Source organism: Sus scrofa, chromosome 13, assembly GCF_054392235.1.
Source record: "Sus scrofa isolate SSC_HxYL_T2T_F1_AM1 chromosome 13, Sscrofa_HxYL_maternal_Yorkshire_Landrace_v2.0, whole genome shotgun sequence".
NCBI classification, from domain to species: Eukaryota; Metazoa; Chordata; class Mammalia; order Artiodactyla; family Suidae; genus Sus; species Sus scrofa.
Window position 1 is genome coordinate 82,422,271 of NC_139395.1, and position 23,002 is coordinate 82,445,272.

The window sequence follows — 23,002 nt, forward strand, 5'->3', positions numbered from 1 at the left end:
CTAGACTAGGACACATCAGCCAAAGTTGAAAATAGGATGTATCACTGAAAACATGGGATTAAATGAATGTTTATATATCAAATACAGAGATGTCAGATCTTCCCTCAGCATGGGCTCCCACCACACAGGTCCTTCAGCTTAAATTCTTCCTGGCAGGAAAGTGGGTGATCCTTCTCCTGGGAATCAGACCAGCCCTGAAGAGAAACATCAGGAGCCTATGACATGATAGCTCAGCCAGGTGGCCCTACAGTGAAGTCCAGAGTAGACTTCAAATAGCTTTGGAGTATTACCTTAAAAGAAGCAGAAACCAAGTATTTCTTGGCATCTAACTTGAAAGACAGAGACCAAACTAAATTAGAAGGGAATAGACTATGCCAGGAGATGAAAATTTCATATATTCCTAAAAATTCCACTATCAGTTAGGTTCCCAGTGAGATAAAATATATTATATTCATGAAACAAGAACAAGAGGCTATAAAATGGATATTTAGATAATTTAAAAGAGCTCTCAGAAATTAAAAATACATAGACAAAAAAAAAAAAAGGAGTTTCTGTCATGGCTCAGCAGTTAATGAACCCAACTAGCATCCCTAAGGATGTGGGTTCCATCCCTGGCCTTGCTCAGTGGGTTAAGGATCCGGCATTGCCATGAGCTGTGGTATAGGTCGCAGATATGGCTCTGACCCCTTATTGCTGTGGCCATGGCATAGTCTGGTGGCTACAGCTCCAGTTTGACCCCTAGCCTGGGAACCTCCATATGCCGTGGGTGTAGCCCTAAAAAAAAAAAAAAAAAGAAAGAAAAAAAAGAAAAAGAAATTTAAAATATAATAAATTTGAAATTCAGGAGTTCCCTGGTAGTCTTGCAGTTGAGGATTCAGCACTGTCACTGCTATGGCTTGCAGTGACCCCTGGCCTAGGAACTTCCACATGCTGTGGGTGTGGCCAAAATAAAAATTCAGTAGACGGATTTGACAGTGAAATTCAGAATATCTTCAAGACAAAAATAAACCAATAGGACCTAATCAAACTAACAAGCTTTTGCACAGCAAAGGAAACAAACAAAAAAGACAACTTACAGAATGGGAGAAAATATAGTTTCAAACGATGCAACTGACAAGGGCTTAATCTCTAAAGTATACAAACAACTTATACAACTCAACAACAAAAAAGCCAGCAACCCAAAGGAAGAATGGTCAAAAGACCAAAATAGACATTTCTCCAAAGAAGATATACAGATGGCCAACAAGCACATGAAAAAATGCTCAACATCACTGATTATTAGAGAAATGCAAATCAAAACTACTATGAGGTACCACCTCACACCAGCCATCATCAATAAGTCCACAAATAACAAATGATAGAGAGGGTGTAGAGAAAAGGGAACCCTCCTGCACTGTTGGTGGGAATGTAAATTGGTATAACCACTATGGAAAACAGTATGGAGGTACCTTAGAAAACTATATATAGAACTACCATATGACCCAGCAATCTCACTCTTGGGCATATACCCGGACAAAACTTTCCTTAAAAAAGACACATGCAGTCACATGTTCACTGCAGCACTAATCACAATAGCCAAGACATGGAAATACCCTAAATGTCCATTGACAGATGAATGGATTAAGAAGATGTGGTGTACACACACACACACACACACACACACACACACACACACACACTGGAATACTACTCAGCCATAAAAAGAACAAAATCATGCCATTTGCAGCACCATGGATGGAACTAGAGACTCTCATGCTAAGTGAAGTAAGTCAGAGAAAGACAAATACCATATGATATCACATATCTGGAATCTAATATATGGTACAAATGAACCTTTCCACAAAAAAGAAAATCACGGACTTTGAGAACAGACTTGTGGTTGCCAAGGGGGAGGGAGTGGGATGAATTGGGAGTCTGGGGTTAATAGATGCAAATTATTGCCTTTGGAATGGATAAGCAATGAGATCCTGCTGTATAGCACTGGAAACTATATCTGGTCACTTATAATGAAACATGATAATGTGAGAAAAAGAATGTATATGTGTATGTGTGACTGAGTCACCTTGCTGTATAGTAGAAAATTGACAGAACACTGTAAACCAGCTATGATGGAAAAAAATAAAAATAATTAAAAAAATTTTTTTAAAAAGAGTATCTTCAAGAAATTAAAAGGACAAAGAAATGGAAAACAGTGGAGAAAAGATAAGCAAACTAGTGGATTGGGCTAGGAGTACCAACCTCTACTTGGTGTTTCAGAAGGAAAAGCAGAGGAAACATACCAGAAAAAATAAAAAAGGAATGAAATAAAATTTCTGAAACACAGGTTTATAGATTGAAGAGCCCAGAACAAAGAACAATAGGTCAACACTAAGGCCCATCAGAGTGAAATATCAGAACAGTGGGGTCAAAAAATACCTATAGTTTAAAGAAAGAAAAGGTCATTTATACAGAATTTAAAAAATCAGAACAGTTTTTGCCTTCTCAGTAACTACAATGGAAATCAGAGTTCAATGGAACAGTGCTTTCAAATCATATAGGAAAATTATTTCTAGTCTACAGTTTTTTTTCCAGCCAAACTGTTCATTGAGTATGAAGGTAGAATAAAGATATTTTTAAATACATTAGATCTCTGAAAATTTACCTTCTGTTCACTCTTTAAGAGGAAACCACTGAAGGATGAACTCCCAAAAAACAAAAGAGTAAACCAAGAAAGAGGAAGATGGGATATAGGAAGTAGGAAATGGCATGCTGGAGAGAGTCAAAGGAATCCTCAGAAAATTGGTGAAGGGAAATCTCAGGGTGATGCTTGTGGCTGAGGCATGGAGGGCAACTAGAACAGGTGGGATCAGGTCAGAAGGTACCAGCACAGATTTTGTTAAGGAAGTGAAATTGCTTGAGTACCTAATGTGTCTGAGCATCTATTTAGGCGATTTGGACAACTGGCAGAAAGTTTGGGATCAAATTATGGACTTAGTAACAAAGTTGAGTAAACAAACAAGAAAGACACTGGTTAACTGCAGAGAAAGCAATGTTGTAAAAGAAAACAAAAACTGATCTTAGCGTATTACTTATATATAATTCAATATTGATCTAATTAGGGGGATTATAAGTATGTTGAAAGGCTGATAGGACAGGAAGGTAAGAGTTTGTGATCACAGTGGTAAGGGGGTGCTTAGCAGTAGAAGAGAGCTAAATCCTTACTTACCAAAAAGAGAAATAGGTACATAATGCTTAAACCTGAAAAAAAAAATCAGGAAGTTAAGTAACAATATAGATATTAAAGATTTTGTACCCAATTCCACCATGGAGTGATGGTTCCCCCACACCAGGCAGTTGTCCAGTACCAGCTGCATGTCCTGCAAGTCAGCTCCATTCTGACTGTTTACCTGGAGATAGCTTCAGGGCCCACAACTTAGAGGCTCAGTTCCAGGGAACCCAATCACTGGTCCAAGTTGTTACCTATACTTCTTGGTGACTGCCTGTAGATCAGAGGTTCCCACCACCTCCTCTTTGGGTTCAATTAATTTTCTGGAGCAGCTCACAGGACTCAGTAACCTGGCTTACTTGGTTACCAGTTTATTACAAAGGATATTAAAGGATGAACATCAACAACCAAATGAAGAGATGTGTAGAACGAGGTCCTAAACAAAGGAGCTCCTGTCCTTGTGGAGTTTGGTGCCCAGCATGGAGGCACTTGGAAGTGATTTTGCCTACCAATCATGGAAGTTCTCTAAGCCCCCTCCTTGTAAGTTTTTATGTAGACTTCATTACATAGATGGGATTGATTGAATCATTAGCCATGGGTGAAAGATTCAGCCTCTAGCCTCCCTCGCTGGAGATCAGGAAGTGACACTGAAAGTTACAGCCCTCTATTCATGGTTAGTTCTCCTGGTAACCTGCCCCCTGCCTCCATCCTTAGGAAATTTCCAAAAGTTGCCTTATTAACCTGAACCTAGTTACAGTGGAAAGGACTCATTATGAATAACAAGGCACCCATTTCACCTCTATGGTTCTCAAGAGTTTTCAGGAACTGAAGATAAGAGACCAAATAGTAAAGCAAAAGATGCTCCCATTGCTCTTATCACTCAGGAAATTCCAAGGCTTTGGGGAGCTGTGAGCCAAGAAACATGGCTGAAGACCAGATAAGTATGAGAAATGTGTTTCAGTCACCTAATGACTGGATGTATATTTATTAGAAATCACCATATTGTAATCATATTATTTCAACATATAGAGGTAAATATTTGAATAGCATCAGATAACTTGCCATGGGGAGTGGAAGATGGAAGCCTGCTGTTTTTCATAATAAGCCTTGGAATTATTTGGATTTTTAAACTGTGTTCATATAAAGATTAGAATCAAATGAAACTTTAAAAGAACAAAACAAAGTGGAAAAAGTGGTCATGAGAATGGACACACTGGGTTTTTGAAGAATATGTGGAGTTCTAGAGGTCTAGGGAATAGAGGGGTGGGCTGGCAGGTAGTGAGAACCAATATGTAATAAGCAGGGCAAGTATCCTGGCGTCTGAATGGAAGCTTGAGATATGGGGAGTAATCACACCCCAGTATTGACTATTTTCTTGGTGTCTGTGTTGTTCAGAATTTAAGATGTGGCCCTTTTGTTACTGATACAATTATAACCTGTTATTATGTTTGGTTATTGTTCTAAAATAACAGTATTCTTTGAACTAATTTCAGACAGAGGAAAATGAGCTGTCATTGAAATGAGCCTTACGGTAAGGTTTGCTGAAAAGGCAGTGTCATTTACAAGTCCTTCCTTGGACTTGAGAAGAGTGTTTCTACCATGCAAGACAGTAGACTCCAAAGGAGATGGGCACTCGTCCAAGTATTTGGGAAATTCAGATGCCTGCAGCATCCCAAAGACCACAGGGCCAGAAAAAAAGGACTTGGCAGCTGTTTGTGCCCTAGAGGCAAATCTAGGAGGAGGGTAGGGTAGCTAAGTGCTGGCTGTGTGTCTTTTGCAGCTGAGTCACTTCTGACTGCTAACTGCCATTCTACAGGCATTTGAAGTGCAGGAAAGTACAAGGTTTGGTGGTAAGATATGGAGTTGACTTCTGGCTCTACCATCTTTGTAACTTCAACAAAGTTGGCTAACCTCTTTGAAAGTAAGATAGATGCAGTGATAAGCACAGGGTGATTACAGATATTTTAACAGGTAAAATTATGTGTATGGGGGAGTTCCTGTTATAGCTCAGTGGGTTAAGAACCCAACTTGTACCCCTGAGGATTCAAGTTCGATCCCTGGCCTTGCTCAGTGGGTTAAGGATCCAGCATTGCTGTGAGCTGTGTTGTAGGTTGAAGACACTGCCTGAATCGCATGTTGCTGTGCCTGTGATGTAGGATGGCAGCTACAGCTCTGAGTCAACCACTAGCCTGGGAACCTCCATATGCTGTGGGTGTGGCCCGAAAGAAGGAAGGAAAGAAAGAAAGGAAGGAAGGAAGGAAGGAAGGAAGGAAGAAAGGAAGAAAGAAAGAAAAGAAAAAGAAAAGAGGAGGGAGGGAGGAAGGAAAAGAAAGGAAGAAACTCATGATATAGTAACATGCTTTACTAATATATCAAATAATGATCTAGGGGCAAGTCTAATGACTACTGTAATTTCAAAATACTGATGAGTGTGTATAGTACTTCAAGATAATTCATAACAAGTAAAATATGATATGAAAATATCTATAAATGTTGATTGGTGACAGAGTCTTGGATACTGCTAATACTGCTGTGGTTTGTTCTGTCCCTGATAACTGAAGGAAATGCTCAGTTTCAAATAGCAGTTAGTGAAAATAAAGTTACACAGGTTTTTTTCCCCCATCCAAGTTTATAGGTCAGCAGTTCAGTGTTGACTTGAGGATTAAGCCCTGCTGGCTGTTGTCAAAGCTGGCTTGGCAATGCCAAGTTCACAATCCAGAATACAAAAAGGGAAAAAGAGAAAGTGGAAGGCAAGTGATTTCCCTTTTGCAGGGCATGACTTAGAAGTTGCTCCCCTCCCATTGGCTGACAACTAGTTACATGGCCATCTGTAGTGTGAGGCAGGCTGGTAAATATAGTCTCCAGGGCTGCCCTGTATCTTGCTAATAAAAACCTGGGAGGAGTTCTAACAGAAAAAGGTAGAAGAGAATGGATATTAGGATAATTAGCAGTCTTGCTATAGCTTTGTTCTTAATTATAGAATTGAAATCAAAAGTGTTTTGTTTTGTTTCTTTCCAAAAATGTACTGCTTATTTTGTACACTTTCAGGTCTAAGTCAGAAATGGCGGGAAGAGTTTCACTCTTAGGAACTGCTGACAGGCCTTCGATGTGGTACCAGTCAGTTCCTGGGACACACAGTGTCTAAGGGATATAACACTTTGTGAGCTAATGTTCCCCAGTTCTGTGCCCATGCCTGAAGTTGCAGGCAACATTGTCACTAGCATAGAGACAACACTTTTATCTGTGCCAGAAGTATGTCAATCCCTTGGTTAAAGCAAACACGGTGTGCCATGATCTGCACTTAAGGAACTAATAACAAATCAGGTGTCTGCGCCTGTCACCGGTGACCAGTATTCGATGTGCAAGAGAACATCAAGTAGAGGGAGGAAGGCTTTTTCTAAACAAACAGATCCCTGAGCAAAGAAATGCCCTTTAAAGTTTAAAATAACAACCCCTTGGGTTGTGCAGGCCTTTAACTTTTCAGAGAGCTTTAAGTACCTTAACCCTTCTTATTTTAAAAAGTGCCCAGATCATGAGTTTTTTTTTCCCCCCAAGTTAGTTAAATAAATAGCAATTATGATGCAGCACCACATGGGCAGCAGCTTTTAGCTTATAAAAGGAGGGTTTGAAAAGGCATATTTAGAGGCAAACTTGGTTGGCTTCTCCTGGCAGGAGGGAAGCAGAGCTGTTCCAAGGCCAGATAATACTTAAAGGGCCAGGCGACCCCTCACACGCCCCTTGTCTCCATTCAGGGGATGTTTTTCTGATGCACATGAATGTTTAGTGGATTTTCTTTCAAGTCCCAGATGGTGAGCTCCTCAGGGGCAGGCACTGGGGTCTTCAGAGCCCCCACACCGCCTGGGGCAATTTCTTACACGTCACAGGCGCTAGGCGTGTGTGTGCTGACAAATCATTTGTATTTTATAAGCATTTATAATGGCCCTTTAAGTAACTGCCATTTTAATATCTGCTAATGAAGGGTGGTTTTTATTTAGTCTTAGGGTCACCATTGTTTTGTTTTGTTTATTTGTTTGGCCACCCTTCCCCTAATCCATCTCTAGTTTTAAAATGTGATTCATGAGGAAAATATGACTCTGTTAACTGAATTCATTTTAGAGCCAACTTTTCAGGAACCTATCTATTTCTGTAAAGTGAGATCCACTTGCAAGCATACCGTTTGGTGCCAGCACTCAGATTTTCCCTGACTCAGTGGCTCCAGTGGTGTTTCAAATATCTTCCTATAAATCAGGCAGCCAGCACCCCATACTTGTGAGGATTATTTACTGGGTCTTGTGACTGAGCCCAGGATTCTGATAGTTTTCTTGGATGGGTGCTATAAATAGGCTGGGATCTGCCAATGGCTATTTTTATAAAGGAAGCTTTCTAAGTTGATTTCTTTGAACCCAGAATGACTTCCTCCCTCTGGCTCCCCTCTTTGCCCCCACCACTACGGAGATCCTCTCTTCATTCTGCCTGCCTGCCTTTCCCCTCCCCAAGCCAGCTGGTGGGGCAAAAGCAGAAGGACAGTACGTGCCTGACAGAGAGTTGCCTGAAATCATATATCTTCACCCCCTTTCGGGATCATCTTTCTTTCATCCGGCCCAAGAGTGGCACCTAACCCGCCCATCAGGCCACAGGATCTCTGGGACTGGCTGCCTTGTCTGAAATGGATACCTACCAGCCCTCAAGCAGAACAATTCCCTACTTCATACCTGAACATACATTTTACTGTATTACCCCTTGTCTTCGGAGGTTTGCCCCTGCCCCAACTTAAAAAAAAAAAAAAATCCTTAGTACAGGTACTGCTAATGAGCTAAACTGCCTCCCTCCCAATCCCCTACTTTCTTCCCTCCCCCAGCTCCTTTGTGGCCAGGCTTGCATCCCCACCCCAAGTGACACAGAGGCTATGGTGCCTGGTCAGACCTTCCCGGAAGATGTCTTTGCCCCTGGGCCTCCAAAGCCTCTTCCCTCTTTATGGAGGCCCCCTCTCCCCCGCCACCACCCATATTTACCACAGTAAGTACCCTGTCAACTGGGAGGAGCTCGCTTTTCCTTGCATCCTTATCCCAGGTGTTCATGCTGAAAACAGCACATTCTCAACATGAAACAAAAATTGATAACAGCTCTCTTTATCACCTTGTGTTTCAGATGGTGCTGTTCTTGGCAGCCAAACTTCCAGGCTTGGGGGTAGAATTGACAGCTTAAAGTGTAAATGTTAAATTGGTCGGCAAAATGCCATTAGGAGTCGTAGCTCCCCTGGCTAATTTACCAACATCTGTGGCTTCATCCACCCAGTGGCCTTGACTATCTTCTTGACTTTACAACTGGACTTGCCTCTTGGAGCTCCCCCATCCTTCCACCCCCCAGCCAGCCCTGAGTGGTGGAGCCCTTCTCACTTCCTGGGCCAAGTACTGGAAGCAAAGAGACTGTTTTCAACTTCTCAGTCCTACCCCAGGATCAAATTCCTAGATCTTGGTGCTGAGGTCTGGCTAAAGGGACCACAAAACCAGGTCACCAATGATGCTCTGAGCATTGGTTCTCCCTTTGTGTGGGTTTAATGCTCCTTCTCAGAATAGCTATGACGATTGAATGAAATAATATGTTAATGCTTGAAATGCTTTATGAAAAGTAGAGAGCATAACAACAGCAAGAATAAACATAGTAGCTTCTATTTTATAAGTACCTGTGTCCCAGGTGCTGTGTTTATTGTTCCACCGGAAGCTATTTTATTTCATCTCGACAATCACTCATCAAAAGTATTAGTATGGAGACTTCCTGTTGTGGCTCAGCAGGGTTAAGAACTCGATAAGGGGTCAATGATGATTTGGATTTGATCCCTGGCTTTGCTCAGCGAGTTAAGGATCAGTGTTGCTGCATACAGTGGGGTAGGTTGCAGATGCAGCTCGGATCCAGCATTGCTGTGGCTGTGGTATAGGCTGGCAGCTGCAGCTTTGGTTCCACCCCTAGTCCAGGAACTTCCATATGCTGAGGGTGCAACCCTAAAAAGGAAAAGAAAAAAAAAAAAAAGGTATTAGTATGCTTGTTTTACAAAAAGGAAAATAGGCTCAAAAAGATGAAGTTATTGATCAAGATCCCATACCATGCCCAGAGCAAGTGATTGAATCAAAATTCGAATCTGGCCAGTGTGACTTTATGGCCCATGCTTTCAACTATTAAGCAGAATTTTCCCCTTCCCACTTCAGGATTGGCAAGAGAAGTGTAATTAACTTTAAAGACGGGCATTTATAGTTCCTTCTCTTGGGATTCCTATTTTACCTTCCATTTTCAAATCAACAAGCAGTTTCTTATGCAGTCATTAATCCCTTCAGCAGAAGAAACTCCGTACTTTCCCACTGGGAAAGGGAGGCTTAAGATGAGACTGCCTATTCCAAGGAAATGCCACCCACTCTTGTCACCCACACAGAACCTCCCCATGCATTGACTATACTTTAGTCAACTTAGTGGTGACTTTGTTATGTAAGCCTCTAGCTGTCAAAATGGTTCAGGCTCAGGAAGTACCTGCTGCGTTTCTGTTTCTGGGGTTGAGAATAGATCAAGCAGGGCTTTTAGAACCACTTCGCTTTTAAGATCCTTTGGGCAGGTGTGAGTTCACCAAGCCTGTGCCATAGCGTGTGGCCAGTCACATGGAGGATCAAATATGGGGTCCTGCATAAGAGGCAGGACAGGCGTTGTGACTAATCAGTATGTTTATTTTTGGCAGTGTAGGACTAAGTGCATCAATGGCGAATTCAGAGACAGGTTAATGTGGGCTCTGGGGAAGCCCCCAGGGAAGATAATTTAATCTGGACTTTGACATATATGGGTAGAATGTTAAGGAGAGTGGAGAATGTTCCCAGTAAGGGAAACAACCAAGTGTGTCTGGTCAAGGTTTTGAAATGCTTCATTCTTGAGAGAACTTGATAGAAGTTGTGTTTTAATCCTAATTCAAGAAAAGGCACATGAAAAAACCTGCCACTCTTCAGAGTGTTCATGTCTTAGGTGAGAAATGGTGCTGTTTTCTCTAGCAGGTCTTAACCATATAGTCACCTGAGGGAATAAAAAGTGAGCAAGATTGTGGCCATGTTGGTTACATGGACATATGTGTATTAAAATTCATAGACTTTTTAAATTCACCCAAAAAAAGATCAGTTTTTTGGTTTGTTTTTTGTTTTTTTACCATGTCTAGGTTTTAAAAACAATTATTTCTTTAAAGAGTGAAAGATGGATCCATCCCCTCACAGAGCTTCCATCTTAATGAAAGAGAAGAAGGTAAACCATCTCACATGGTTAAATACGGTCTATACCTCAAGAGAGGTTGAGCAAGAGTGTCTTGGGATCTTGAAGCTACTAGCATGGAGCACTGCCAGCCTAGGGAGACCTCAGCTGTCCTGATGGTTGGATGCACATTCAGTGTGACCTTAGAGTGTAGAGTGGCCTTAGTAAAGGCATGGGAACAGGGGCGTGTTTTGTGGGGACAGCTCACATTTCCTTTTGTCTTTGGAACATAGGACATACTTCCTAAACTGATGTTGTTGAGCACTAAATCTGTGCCAACCAGTGTTAGGTGCTGGGGCCTCTGAGGTGAGGCCCCACCTACAGCCCCACCTCATGAGTTAGATGTACAAATGGCAGATAAGCGCAGGGAAAGATGTTCCACATCATCTCTCTTGTCAGAGAATTGTAAATTATAGCAATGAGGAGATACTATTGCACGCCTGTTAGCGCGGCCCAAGACCACAACACTGACAACATCGGGTGCTGGCAAGGGTGTGGAGCAACAGGAACTGCATTTCGTTGCTGCTAGGAATGCAAAATGATACAGCCAGTTTGGAAGACCGCTTGGCAATTTCTTATAAAACTAAGCATGTCCTTACCATCCATCCAGCAATCTCACTCCTTGTTATTTCACCAAATGAATCGAAAACTTATGTCAACACAGAAACCTGTGCTCAGATGTTTATAGCAAGTTGATTCATAATTGCCAAACTCAAAGCACCAAGTTGTCCTTCATTAGACGAATGGGTAAGCAAAGTGTGACACATCCAGACAATGAAATATTAGTCAGTGCTAAAAAGGAGTGCCCTATCAAGCCATGAAAAAGACATGGAGGAACTTAAGTGCATGTTACTGAGTGAAAGAAGCTGAAGACTATACAGTATATGAACCAGTGGTCTTACAGTCTGGAAAAGGCAAAAGTGGAGGCCAGGGGCTAAGGGAGAGACGAGATAAATAAGGAGATCTGTCCAGCCAGGGAGACAGGCCCACAGGGCAGAGGGATCAGGAGGAACTACGGCTTCCTTGAACAAAGAGGGAACTGACCGGCTTTGGTAGCTTTCAGCAGCTTTATAGAGGAAGACGCATCTAAGGTGTGACTCTAGAGCTGCAAACAGAAAGCAAGCCAGGAGAGCATTCCAGGCCACAGAAACTGCATGTGGAAAGGCCTAGTCTAGGGGAGAGAGAGGAGGAGAAGCCATCTGTCATTTGGACACTCCACAGAGCTAGGAGGGCCAGGCAGGAAGGCCGGGGCCACACGGGCTGGGCCGTGCAAGGCCTGGTCAGCTATATGAGGACACAAGGACTTGGTGTTGAGAGGTGTGGGGGCACTGGAGGGTTTTGAGCAGGGTGACATGACCAGATCCCTGCTTCAGAAAGTGCAGAGTGCAGGACAGACTGGAGATGCTGGGCTGCTCAGCTAAGAGCAGGCGGAAAGAAGTGGAGGCATTGAGAATGTCCAGGCCCTGGTGATTGGGGGTGGGGTTGGGGGTGGGGGGAAGAGGAAGGGCTGTGGGACTTCCCTGGGTTCTGGGTCTCACTCAGATAGCAGGTGGGGGTGCACCCAGAGGAAGATGAGGGTCTGGGAGAGGAAGATTAGGGGAGAAAGCTGGGAATGATGACTAGAGCGCCTGCACAGAGGGTCTGTATTAAAAACCTAGGAAGGCACTGACTTGCTGCAAATCACTGTTTTGTTACCACTCTTTTCTTTGACACATAAGACTTCAGCCGAACCTGGAATATAGATGACATCTGGGAATTGTTAGATTCTAGAGTAGACATTTGACAGCCTTTGTATTCCCAGGGTGGCCGATACCCAAATGGACGATCTGGGGCTTGCCGAAGCCTGATGTTAGCCTCAAAGCCAGTGCACTTAGTTAAGAGAGTAGCCTTTGTTGAGTTCTAACAATTATTTCTTAAGGTATTGGATTTAAATGGTAAGGAAAACAATAGAAACAACCTTAAACTCTCTTGACCCCAATTTTCTCATCTAGTCAATGAAGGACATGTTGATCTCAGAGTTCCCTTCCAGCTCAGAAATTCTAGCCTAATAAAAATTTTCACCAAGATTTAAAAAAAAAAAATCATGTGAATAAACACAGAGTGCATTGTTATCCCATATTGAGCTTAAAACATTTTTTTAATCTAAATTTTTAATTTTGACACTCCAACTTGCCAGATTTCACAAACTTCCCCTGGCCAGTGGGCTATTATTGTTTGAAAATATTGTCACCTCTGAAGCTCTGACTTTATAAGGAAGGGGGTGGGGGGAGGAAAGGAGGAAGGAAATAAAGTTCCATGTTTCCAGCAGTAAATTTCCTGATCCTAATAGAAGGCAAAGCTCACAGCTATCTTGTGTCATATTAGGAGCCTGGGTACAATTATAATCCCCATATTATTAGTGAAGAAATACTAATAGGTGATGGTAATTACTTCAGACCCTGTGCGACCTTGGTAGAACATGGATTGTGAATCTTATTCACACTTTCTTCTGACGCTCTGCTTAGAACTGACTTGAGAAGCAGTGGCCCCAGCTCTCTTGCTCAGAGCAGAGGGAGCACAGGGTGCCAGCTGTCTTGCATTCATGTTTACCACATTGTCTGCCATCATTGCTGCAGTCCGCCAGTGAGCGGAGTTTTCATCCTACCCAAAACATTTTTTATTACAACACAGTTATCTTCACTTTCTCCTTCCCTTCCCACTTTCAAATAATGACACCTCTGTGGGGCATTTTAAAGTGGAAATAGTTTGGGGGCCATATTCCTACAGTTGGAGGCTGTGCTGGTCTTAAAGGAAGGAGCGAGCCTGCCAGATGCCTTAACGGCAGCTCTGTGCATACATTCATTTGCTTTGCATGTGGGTCTTGTGAGATCAGGAGACAGAGGCTCAGCGAAATTCAGTAAACATACCCCGTGTCCCACAGCCGAAAAGGGGCAGAGCTGGGCCTTGCACCCACTTCAGGTGGACCCCACCATTCAGGGGTCTCCACAAGGGCTCTGCCTTACATTGGGGCAGGAAATACCTACTCAACTGTAGTCTTTACGGTCACTGATAGTGGCTGCTGTGCCAGGCACCATACTAGACGGGCTGGGGACCTTGGGCTGGAGAGGACCTCCCAGCCCTGGAGGAGCTGCCAGAGGAGGAAGCGGCTCCAAAACAAGCATATGGTGGAAGCAGGACCTCAGCGCACAGACTCTGCACATCAGGTCCCCCTCTTCCCTTGCAGCAGAGATTACATGGCATGTCAGGCTTGGACATGGAAATCACTCTTGTGGGTCTAGGCGTCAGCATGTCAGGAACCAACAGTGTGTCTAAAAAGTCTTTAAACAGTCAGCACTTTGTAGGGCCACCCCCCACTCCTCCACCTTGCGTCTCCCATGCTTTCCCCCTGAGAATTAGGCACAGTGCCTGTGAATCCTCTGGGGGTCAACATTCTGCAAGCAAGCCAGCATTTTCCAGCACAGGGGGCTGCCCGTTAGCCTAAGGGGAGGGGCTGTTCTCCAGGCCGTGCTTAGGGATGGGAGACGCAGAAGAGCAGAGTGGGCAGCCCCAGACTGCCAGCTTCACGGTGGCCTTTTCTGTAATGTGGGGACGATGGTAAAAATGCTTGCCTAACAGAGGACTGGGAAGAGTCCCGACAGCTCATGGATCACGAGCTAATAGGCCTTCAGATCTGGAAAGCACTCAGCAGAGCTTAGTTGCCGTTACTCATGATGAGTTGGAAGGGCCTGCAACACACGAAACACCTGAATGTGTAAGAGCGCTGGCTGTACATACCGTGGGCTGGCAGATGCTAACAGAATCCCGAGTGTGCCTGGAGTTCCTGTTGTGGCTCAGCAGGTGAAGAACCGCACATAGGGTTCTTGAGGATGCAGATTCAATACCTGGCCTTGCTCAGTGGGTTAAGGAGCGTAGGTCTTACAGGTCTGTGGGTCACAGATCCTGTGTTGCTGTGGCTGTGATGTAGGCCTCAGCTGCAGCTCCAATTTGACCCCTAGCTTGGGAACCTCCATATCCTGCAGGTGCAGCCGTACAAAAGGAAAAAGAGAATCCAAGTGTGGCTGGACCAGTCTGAGAGAGGACAGTGAGAGGTGTCAGCATGGATATTTGGCACTGCAGGACGATGGCCCTTCTGGAGGGCGAGGCACTGACCACCAGGGGAGCAGGCAGGAGCAAGCTGAGTGGGTGACATTGAAGGCCCTCAGGTGCCAGACTCTCACCCGGAGAGTCTCTTTCTAATGCCTCCAGGGCCTACCGCAGGATCAGCTTTTCACAATTATCCTAGGAATCTTCATGGGGCGTTTTCCTTGCATTTGGTGGGTCTAGATGGCTGGTGCCACCAACAGTGATGAGATTGATCACCATTTGAGTGCCTACTGGTATTGTGCTAATTAACTCTTTCTGTCATAGGTCTTCACCACTATCCCATGAAGTACCACCATTGTTATCCTCATTTTATAGAAAAGGACACTGAGGGACAAAGAGCTTGTGTGACTTTCCCCCCGGGTCATCAGCTAATAAGTGGCCAAGCCAGAGTTTCATTGAAATCTGTCCTTCCCCAGAACCCAAGCCCTTAACACAGCAGTACATGGTGGTTCTTGGGAAGAGATTTTCATGCCCCCCCCAAGCCTGTTCACCCCTTTTCATCTAGGCCTCCTCTCTGCAGGAACTTTCCCATGGAAGGGTTCAGTCACCCCCCGGTGGGCACATCTCCTGGAACGTTAGAGAGCCCTGACATCCTGAGGCCGCAAGTCAGGTCTCTTGGAACTTCCCATCCTTTTGTGTCTTCCTTTCTCCTAACAAGGGGTGGTTGTACAGTAATTGGGAAGGTGATTCTGTGCTAGGAGACACTGGGGAATTCCTGAAAAGCTCAGAGCTTTCCCATCATTCAGCCAAGCTGACGAGCCTCCTGGAGTTCCCGGCCCTGCATCTCAGCCACAGGAATGGGCCTCAGACACTCCTCCTGCAAGGAGCTGCATGAGCTGGTGAAGCAGTCATACCCCAGGGTGACGGATGTGATTCTTAATGGAATTTAGACTAGATTCCCATGCTCTTTTATACCAAATGCTGCAGCTAATTTTAATATTTACTGGGCAGTTCTGTGTGACTATGAACAACGGATTCCAATGAGCCACAGTCTCCAGACTAACCTATTGAATGCTCACTGTGGGTCTTCCATGTGAGATTGACTTGCTGCATTTAAGTGCGGTGGAGAGGTGGCGGGGCTGTCAGGAGATATAGGCAGACTTGGAGCCCCCTGCACTGTTTGGATTCAGTGTTTGTAGGCTCTTTTTCACAAATGAATAAAAATCTCAGGATCTACGATCAGCCTGGTAGTCCCCAGCTACCAGCCATGTGGTTGCTTTTCTTCTCTCAGCTATGTTTCTTCATCCGTAAATTGGACATACTTTTAGGGCTATTCAGAGGGCTTAATGAAATTGTGTGGTTATGCTTCGTGAAGTACCTTGTAAATACTGACAACAATATTGTGTCGTAAAGGGAAGGTTCCTCAGCGTTTGTAACACACAACTCAAGTCACTCCCATGCTGTAAGGATCAGCCAGAAGTTATGATGAGGGTTTTGTACATGTTTGACCTTTAAATAAAATCACTGCCTTTCCCTTCTCATTTTTGGGGTGAGTGATGGTGGGTGTTCACTTCTGGTAAAATAATCTTCATAAAATTCTTACCCAACGTCTGTCTTACCCTGTCCTGGTGACCCATCCCATGTGAGGCACATCCGTCCTAGCCTACCTCTAGGCTAAGGGAGAGGAAGGGGGAGGAGGCTTTTTAAGATTTTTACCATATGCGTGCCTAGTTCCCAGCCCACCTTTAGGCAGAGGTGAGTGCTCTGGTGTTTGATTTTGAGTCATGGGGAAATCTGCACCACCAGTCCTCAGGGAGCCCTAAATGTTGATTTGCCTTTGGGGGGGCAGGGGTTTCGGTGAAACCTGATTTACAGCATCACCCTGGTACTGATTTCCTTTCACATACTCCACAGGAAGTGCTCTGGTGATATTGGCACTGAGCAAGTAACAAAGGGCTTAAAATGTCGGCTCTGGAAACAAAACTGCACCTTGTGATGTAAGAATGATTGAACCACACTTGATCTCTGATTACAGCTAAAACAACAGTTGCTAAATCCAGCTAACATGGAAAAACCAGGAAAGAAGAGGCAGAATCAGCCAGACCCATGGCCTGGGCCAGAGAAAGGGGGCCTTTGGGGGACGCAGAGCTTGTGTTTCCATTTGTCTGATGCTAAGTGCGCAGCCCCAGCCCCCTCTTTCCTGGAGTCCTCGGCCGCGGCATGTTGACACTAGCTGTGGGAACTCCGTGATTTAAAGTTGAGTTGAAAGAACTGCTTTTATCATTTCAAGTATGCAGCCCCAGGCCAAAACAGACAAAACAATTTTTTAAAGTCCCAGTTCAAAAGCAGTTTGAAACACTCTTTTTCTCACATGAGTGTCTCCATCAAAAGGAACCCCAGATCTTGCCACTGTTCCGTGTGCCCTTCCTCTGATCACCTACCTGGCACAATCCCCCCAGCTAACCGATGAACCCAGTCCACTGGCTCCCCTGGTTAGCTGTGAGTCAGTTAAGCTAAATTGGAACCATGTAAAATGAACGTTCCAGCCACTGACAGGGCAGCCTGTTCCACTGCTGTCACCACAGGGAACCCCAGGTAGGAGCGCTGAAAAATGAGGTTCAGGGACTTCCTGCAACCAGACCATATTACAGAGAAGAAAATCATCACACAAAATGGGGGCAGCCGCTACGTGTCTCTCAGAAAAGCAGAAGAATTCCAATAAAGAATGTCCAGTCTATTTTTAATGCTGCTAATAAATACCATACATTCTGAGTCTACAGCAGATCCCCCATTATCCTGTCATCTTCCAGGTGAGGTTCTGTACTTTGCAGATCGTTAAGAACGCAACTCTCTGTCATTGAGCAGATACTTAAAACGACAACACTGAAATGAACTCCTGCCTTTTCCCTCCATGCTTCGGGAATGGGGATGGAACACGGGGGTATTTATCTATCCCTCTGTCTGCTCACATCTCACATGTGTTACCTCCTCAGGGACAGAGAGAGTGCCCTTCTCTCAAGTGTAAGATTGAGTGTTCTCATAAGAGGGTCGCACTAAATCGTTTGTGGGTTTTTCACGCCCGTATCGTTGTCATTACAGATACATTGTTGGTTGGTTGAGCATCTTTCATGCAGCCAGTATGAGTATCTAGGTACAGCCTTTTTTTTTTCAATCAGATGACCAAGTACTGAAAAACTTTATAGCCTTTATTTTCTCATGTATAAAATAGAGATTTTCTCTATCTCTTGCAAGATTGTTTGGAGGGTCTAAGATGCTATTATGATTGCAGACTAGACCCCATGAAAGGAAAAGTATGTTTCTTAATTCTGATGGAAAACTCCGGTACTCTGAATGTGTAGGTCTTTTTCCCACACCAAGTAATTCTCTAATTCTCTGCAGACGCCAGGTGCCTCCAGTCTCATTCCATTCTGATGCTGTCTACCTGGAGATCACGTCAGATCCCACAGGCTGAGGGCTCAGGCCTATAAGACTCCCTCCTCAGGTGACCCACAACTTCCTTCTGACTTGGCTACAAATCCAGAGTTCCCAGGACCACCCTGCCTCAGGCTTATAATTTGCTAGAATTGTTCTCAGAACCCAGGAAAAGTTTACTTACTAAGTTACCAGTTTTTATAAAAGGATACAACTTAAGAACAAGCTGGAAGAGTCATGTGGAACATGGTATCGGGGGAGGGGCAGGGAGCTTGCAGACCCTCTCCAGGCAGGGCACCCCCCAGCACCTCCAAGGTGTTCTCTAGCTCCAAAGATTTCCAAACCCCATACAGTACCACAGGGATCGCTACAGAGGCTTCATCATCACTAATTCAATCTCCAGCCCTTCTCCCTTCCCTAGAAGATGAGGGGTGCAGCTGAAATTTGTAAGCCTCTAATCATGGCTTGGTTTTTCTGGAGACTAGTCCCCATACTGAAACCATCAAGGAGAACACCTCATGAAGACAAAAGATGCTCCTGTCACTCAAGAAATTCTAAGGGGTTTAGGAGCTCTGGGTCAGGGTCCAAACATTAGAACAAAAGATGCTCCTGGCACCTCGATCACTTAGGAAATTACAAAGGTATTAGGAGCTTGGCCAGGAGCCAAGGATAAAGACCAAAAAAATAGATTTCTTTTGTTTGTTTGTTTATTCATCTACTTGTTCATTTACGTGTTAAACAGATATTGACTGAACCTTTCTTTGGGCTGGACTCTGACTAGGTACTGAGGCCACAATGAAAGAGATTCTCGCCTTCAGGGAGTTTGCAGCTAACCATCTCATTCACGTTTTCCTTCTTTCATAAGCTGTCAGCGTTCATCCTCCAGGACTGTTTCGTTCTTTGGATTCCCCACTTTCAAGAGTAGGCATATTGAACCCAAGTTTCCCTTTCTCCATGAGGTTTTCCTGGGCCACCCTGAGCCCTGTGTTTCAGTTTCTCCAACAATAAAATAAAGCCCAAAGGGAGCAAACAGTAGTATGTCCAAAGATTGTTAGGAGGTTAAAGCAGAAAAGAAAAAGAAATGTATACCTTTAGGAAAAATCTGTCAATCAGGTGGCATTCTAACATGTGTTGGCCTAAAGAAATTCTTTTTGTTTTTTGTTGTTTTTTAATAACAGCTTTATTGAAATCCAATTCACATGTCAGGCATTTTACCAACTTACGGTGTATAATTCAGTGGGTTATATTTTAGTGTTTTCAGAGTTGTGTAACCCTAATCACAATCAATTTTGGAACATTTTCATCACCCCTCCAAAGATCCCGTACCTATTAACAGTCACTCAGTTGGTCCTCCTGTCACTCAGTATGTTTCTTATTATATCGTAATGTCATACTCAGTACACTGTGAAGTACTGTGGTAATGTAAGTGTGATTAATGCTGCTCTGTTTCCCAGACTCACAGAGATTCTTGGACCATAACCTGCGCTCAGAAACCCTTGCCGTGGTAGAATTTTGACAGTATTTTAAGTTGCTAACTTATAAATAGTAGGGTTGTTAATAATGTCCCTGACTCTTTCCATTAATTTTTTCAAATTGCTTATTATTATTTGTATACAGCAAAATTGTTTTTCGTGTATTTATTATATATCTAACAACATTGTTGACTTATCTTACTATTTTTCATAGTTTATCTGAAAGTTCTTTCAGATTTTCATGTAAATTGTCATATCCTTTACAAATAACAATAGTTTGGGCTCTTCTCTTCCAATATGCATACCTCATTTCTTTTTCTTGTTTTTACCCCCCCCCCGCCTTTGGTTAAGGCTGCCAAAATAATGTTGAATTGAAACACTAATAAGAGTGTCCTTGATTTATTCCTGACTTTACTGAGAATGCTTCTGAAGTTTCACAGTTTGTCGTGATATTTGCCATAGGTTTTACTAGGTTCCTGATTTGCAGTTTATTAAAATTATAAGTGAATGTTAGAAGCAGTTCCTGCATCTATTGAGATGTTTATTTTTCTTAGTCCTCTTATTAAAAACTAGTAGTATGGTATATTACTAGATTTTTTTGGAAAATGTTGAACCATCTTTGCATTTCTGAGATAATACTCTTTTCCACTCATCCCAGAGTAACTATGTCCTTAGTTCAGAATTTGCATTCCGAGGAACTAGCTCCCAGGATGTCAGTGACACTGGGCTATTATTTTTCCTGTTGTACCAGTGCCTGATAACATTTATTAATGTGTGTCAGGATTATGTGGGAAGGAACACCAGGACTTGTGTTCAGGGGCATGATTGTTATGATGCATAACCCACAGAGTTTATTTAGGACACAGATTTATCAAAGTGTGAGAAACTTCTATCCTACACAGGACTTTAACTGCATAGGAAACAGTTTAGTGCCTCTTCCTCCTTTAAGACTGATCACCCTTATCTCTGCAGAAATGCAAGAGTGAACTGTTTTGTGGTAACTCCCATTTCCCTGCCTGTTGGCTTAAATCTGCCTTACTTTGTCTATTGGCTGAAGATCACCCACACAGTCATCTCTCTGCTTCAGTGTGGGCTCTCTGTTGCCTCCTCATTTGTGTGGAACACACATTTTAGCAAAGAAAATGAACATCTTAATGAAGTAAGGCCCTGCTTACTTTTCTACTTTGAAAGGTAAGCATTTCACAAGGCAAGGTTTTCCATACTGAATCTCATTTTCACCCCACAAGAATGTTGACTTCATTCAACAAATACTTATTGAGCTGCAGTTACTAAGTCAGCAAGTATTAGACCCTGCTAATGTGCCCAGGTGTATCCAAGTCCTGATGGCACACACCTTATACCGCGTGCATCATCTGTTCTGCCTTCAGAGAGCTCACGGTCAGTCATTTATTATCGCCAACATCTATGTCAGACAGCTGTGTGCTTCTTGTGTGGCACCACTGCCAGAGACCTGGAGAAGGTGACAGCAAAAAAACCTCATCTCTGACAACATGCCCCAGTGTCCAGCCCAGTAGGGGAGACAATACACAGCACACATGGAGAATTAAAAACAACATCATTAAGAATAAACTCACAGTTCAAAGACACAGTAGCAGAGAAGTCCTAAGTAAAGTGTTGTCACATTCACAACTGCACTGGCAGTCAGACGGTCAGTGGGGGCTGGGGAGGTAAAGGGAAGGCTTTCTGCAAAATGCATAGGAATTTCTTGAAGGTGGGCCTGGGGAACATATCAGTAAGGAAAATACTGCATTGGAACCACGGTTGAAAATGGAATGGTACATCCAGGTGACAGTGGCAACCAACCATCATAGCTGTACAGAAAGGTACCTGAAGAGGAATGGAAGGGAGGATTAGGAATTAAGAGCCAGCCTGGGTGAGAGAGTGTTTCCACCTAAGGGCACCAGGGCCAGGGGCCTCTATGACCTTCAGGCCCATAGCCCTCTCCCTGCTCCTCCCTCTCAGTGACCATCCTTCATTGTCCTCTCCTGCCGTGTTCCCTCGTCCTTACTCCTTTGTCACTAGAAGGCCGTGGAGCTGCTGGCTGGCTGGTGTGGTAACCCTCTCTTCCTGGCCAGAGGGAGCCAGGTTAGAGGCAGGCCTGAGGCCAGGGTCACTCAGGCAGATGGAGCCAGCACCATGCTCTGTAGTCTTCCCACCTCAGCAGACACGACTAAACAGACTCTGTCCACAGTGAACAATTAATGCATTTGTCAGAGCCGCTCACAGGGTGAGTGAGGCCCTTACAAGCAGCAGCACGTCCTAAGCAGCAAAAGTACCACCTGTGCATTCGGAGCCTTCCTTCTGCAGAACAGGTTTCCAGTAGATGCAGTGAACATTGTGAGGTTAACTTTTTAGGAAGTGCAACCTTTTGAATTTAAGGAACCATGATGACCCAAGCTATAATTGGCCCTGAAGTTGCTTCCACACCTGTTTCTGAGAAACTTGGATGCTGAAATGTGAAGCAATGATTTGCTTTAGTTAAAAATGCAAGAAAAATCCAAATTCTTTCCAACTGGTACCCAACCTGGACCTGTTCATGAATTGTGCCCCTGCCTCTGAGCTAGATCATCACTACCTTCCTGACTGCCACCTCCATCTCTGACCCCACCTAGCTACGGCCTTTGTCTCTCTGGTTCTTCCTAATAACGAATTGTAGCTCTTCACATTTGTTTTACTCTTCCTCCCGTAGCCCCGGGTGAATGCCCCTCACCACAGGGAAGGGCAGCCCAGTGCTCTCAGCTAATAGGTGACATGTGTTGAGCTAAAACCTAGTCGTCCTGGCCCCCTGGGTGCGAGAGGCCTAACCAGTACAGGGAGGTGATGGTGGGGAGCTCTGGGACTCCTGTCCCATCAGCCTGAGAGATGGGGGACCTCACAGTGGGAGGGGGCTGAGAGGAAGCTCCAAAGGTCAAGCGAGAGGAAGGCCCCCTCCTGTTGCCTGGAGAGGCAAAGCAGTTCCTCACAGGGACACCCCCGCCCCCACACCAGTCCTTTGTGGATGGCACCAAGAGGGCTCAGTCATGTGTACACATCCTCAGGCCCAAGGAACGAATGGCCTGCAAGCCTGTGTTGACTTTCACTAAGCTTCACCTTGACAACAAAGCATTTTGAAGTTTATCAAATGGTTAAAAATGGTCTAATAACAGTAGCTAACATTTATCTAGTGCTTTATTTACTGTGTGCCAAATACGCATACTTTCTTGACATCATTTAATTTAATCATCAGACTTAAGGATTTGATCTTCCTGAGACCATCACTTAGAAAGTGATCACTTAAGACTTAGCTAAAACAAAAAGATTGCATTTTATACCTACCTACAGACCAGTCCATCACTAAGCCAGGCTCTTCGAGGCACTGCAGAGGGTGCAGGGGGCGTCTGGTCCCTGCCCTCACGGTGCTCTAGATTCACAGTGGTAAGAGAATTTCCCTAGCTAATTGGTGCTAAGAATAGGCTCATTCTTTTATTCCCCCATCCAGCAGGCAATTATTGATTATTAATTTATGCCTGGAGTA

General features: G+C 44.1%; 1 protein-coding gene across 39 annotated transcripts in view; it reads left to right on the plus strand.

Moving 5' to 3' along the window:
* Positions 1-23,002, plus strand: part of ATG7 (autophagy related 7) — a 279,358-nt gene that overhangs the window by 232,722 nt on the left and 23,634 nt on the right. For 3 of the 39 annotated variants that reach the window (XM_084986725.1, XM_084986723.1, XM_084986730.1), the window contains one exon: positions 17,963-19,850. In XM_084986725.1, the coding sequence (XP_084842851.1) occupies positions 17,963-17,995 (33 nt within the window). In that variant the 3' untranslated portion in view covers positions 17,996-19,850. 39 annotated transcript variants of the gene reach the window in all.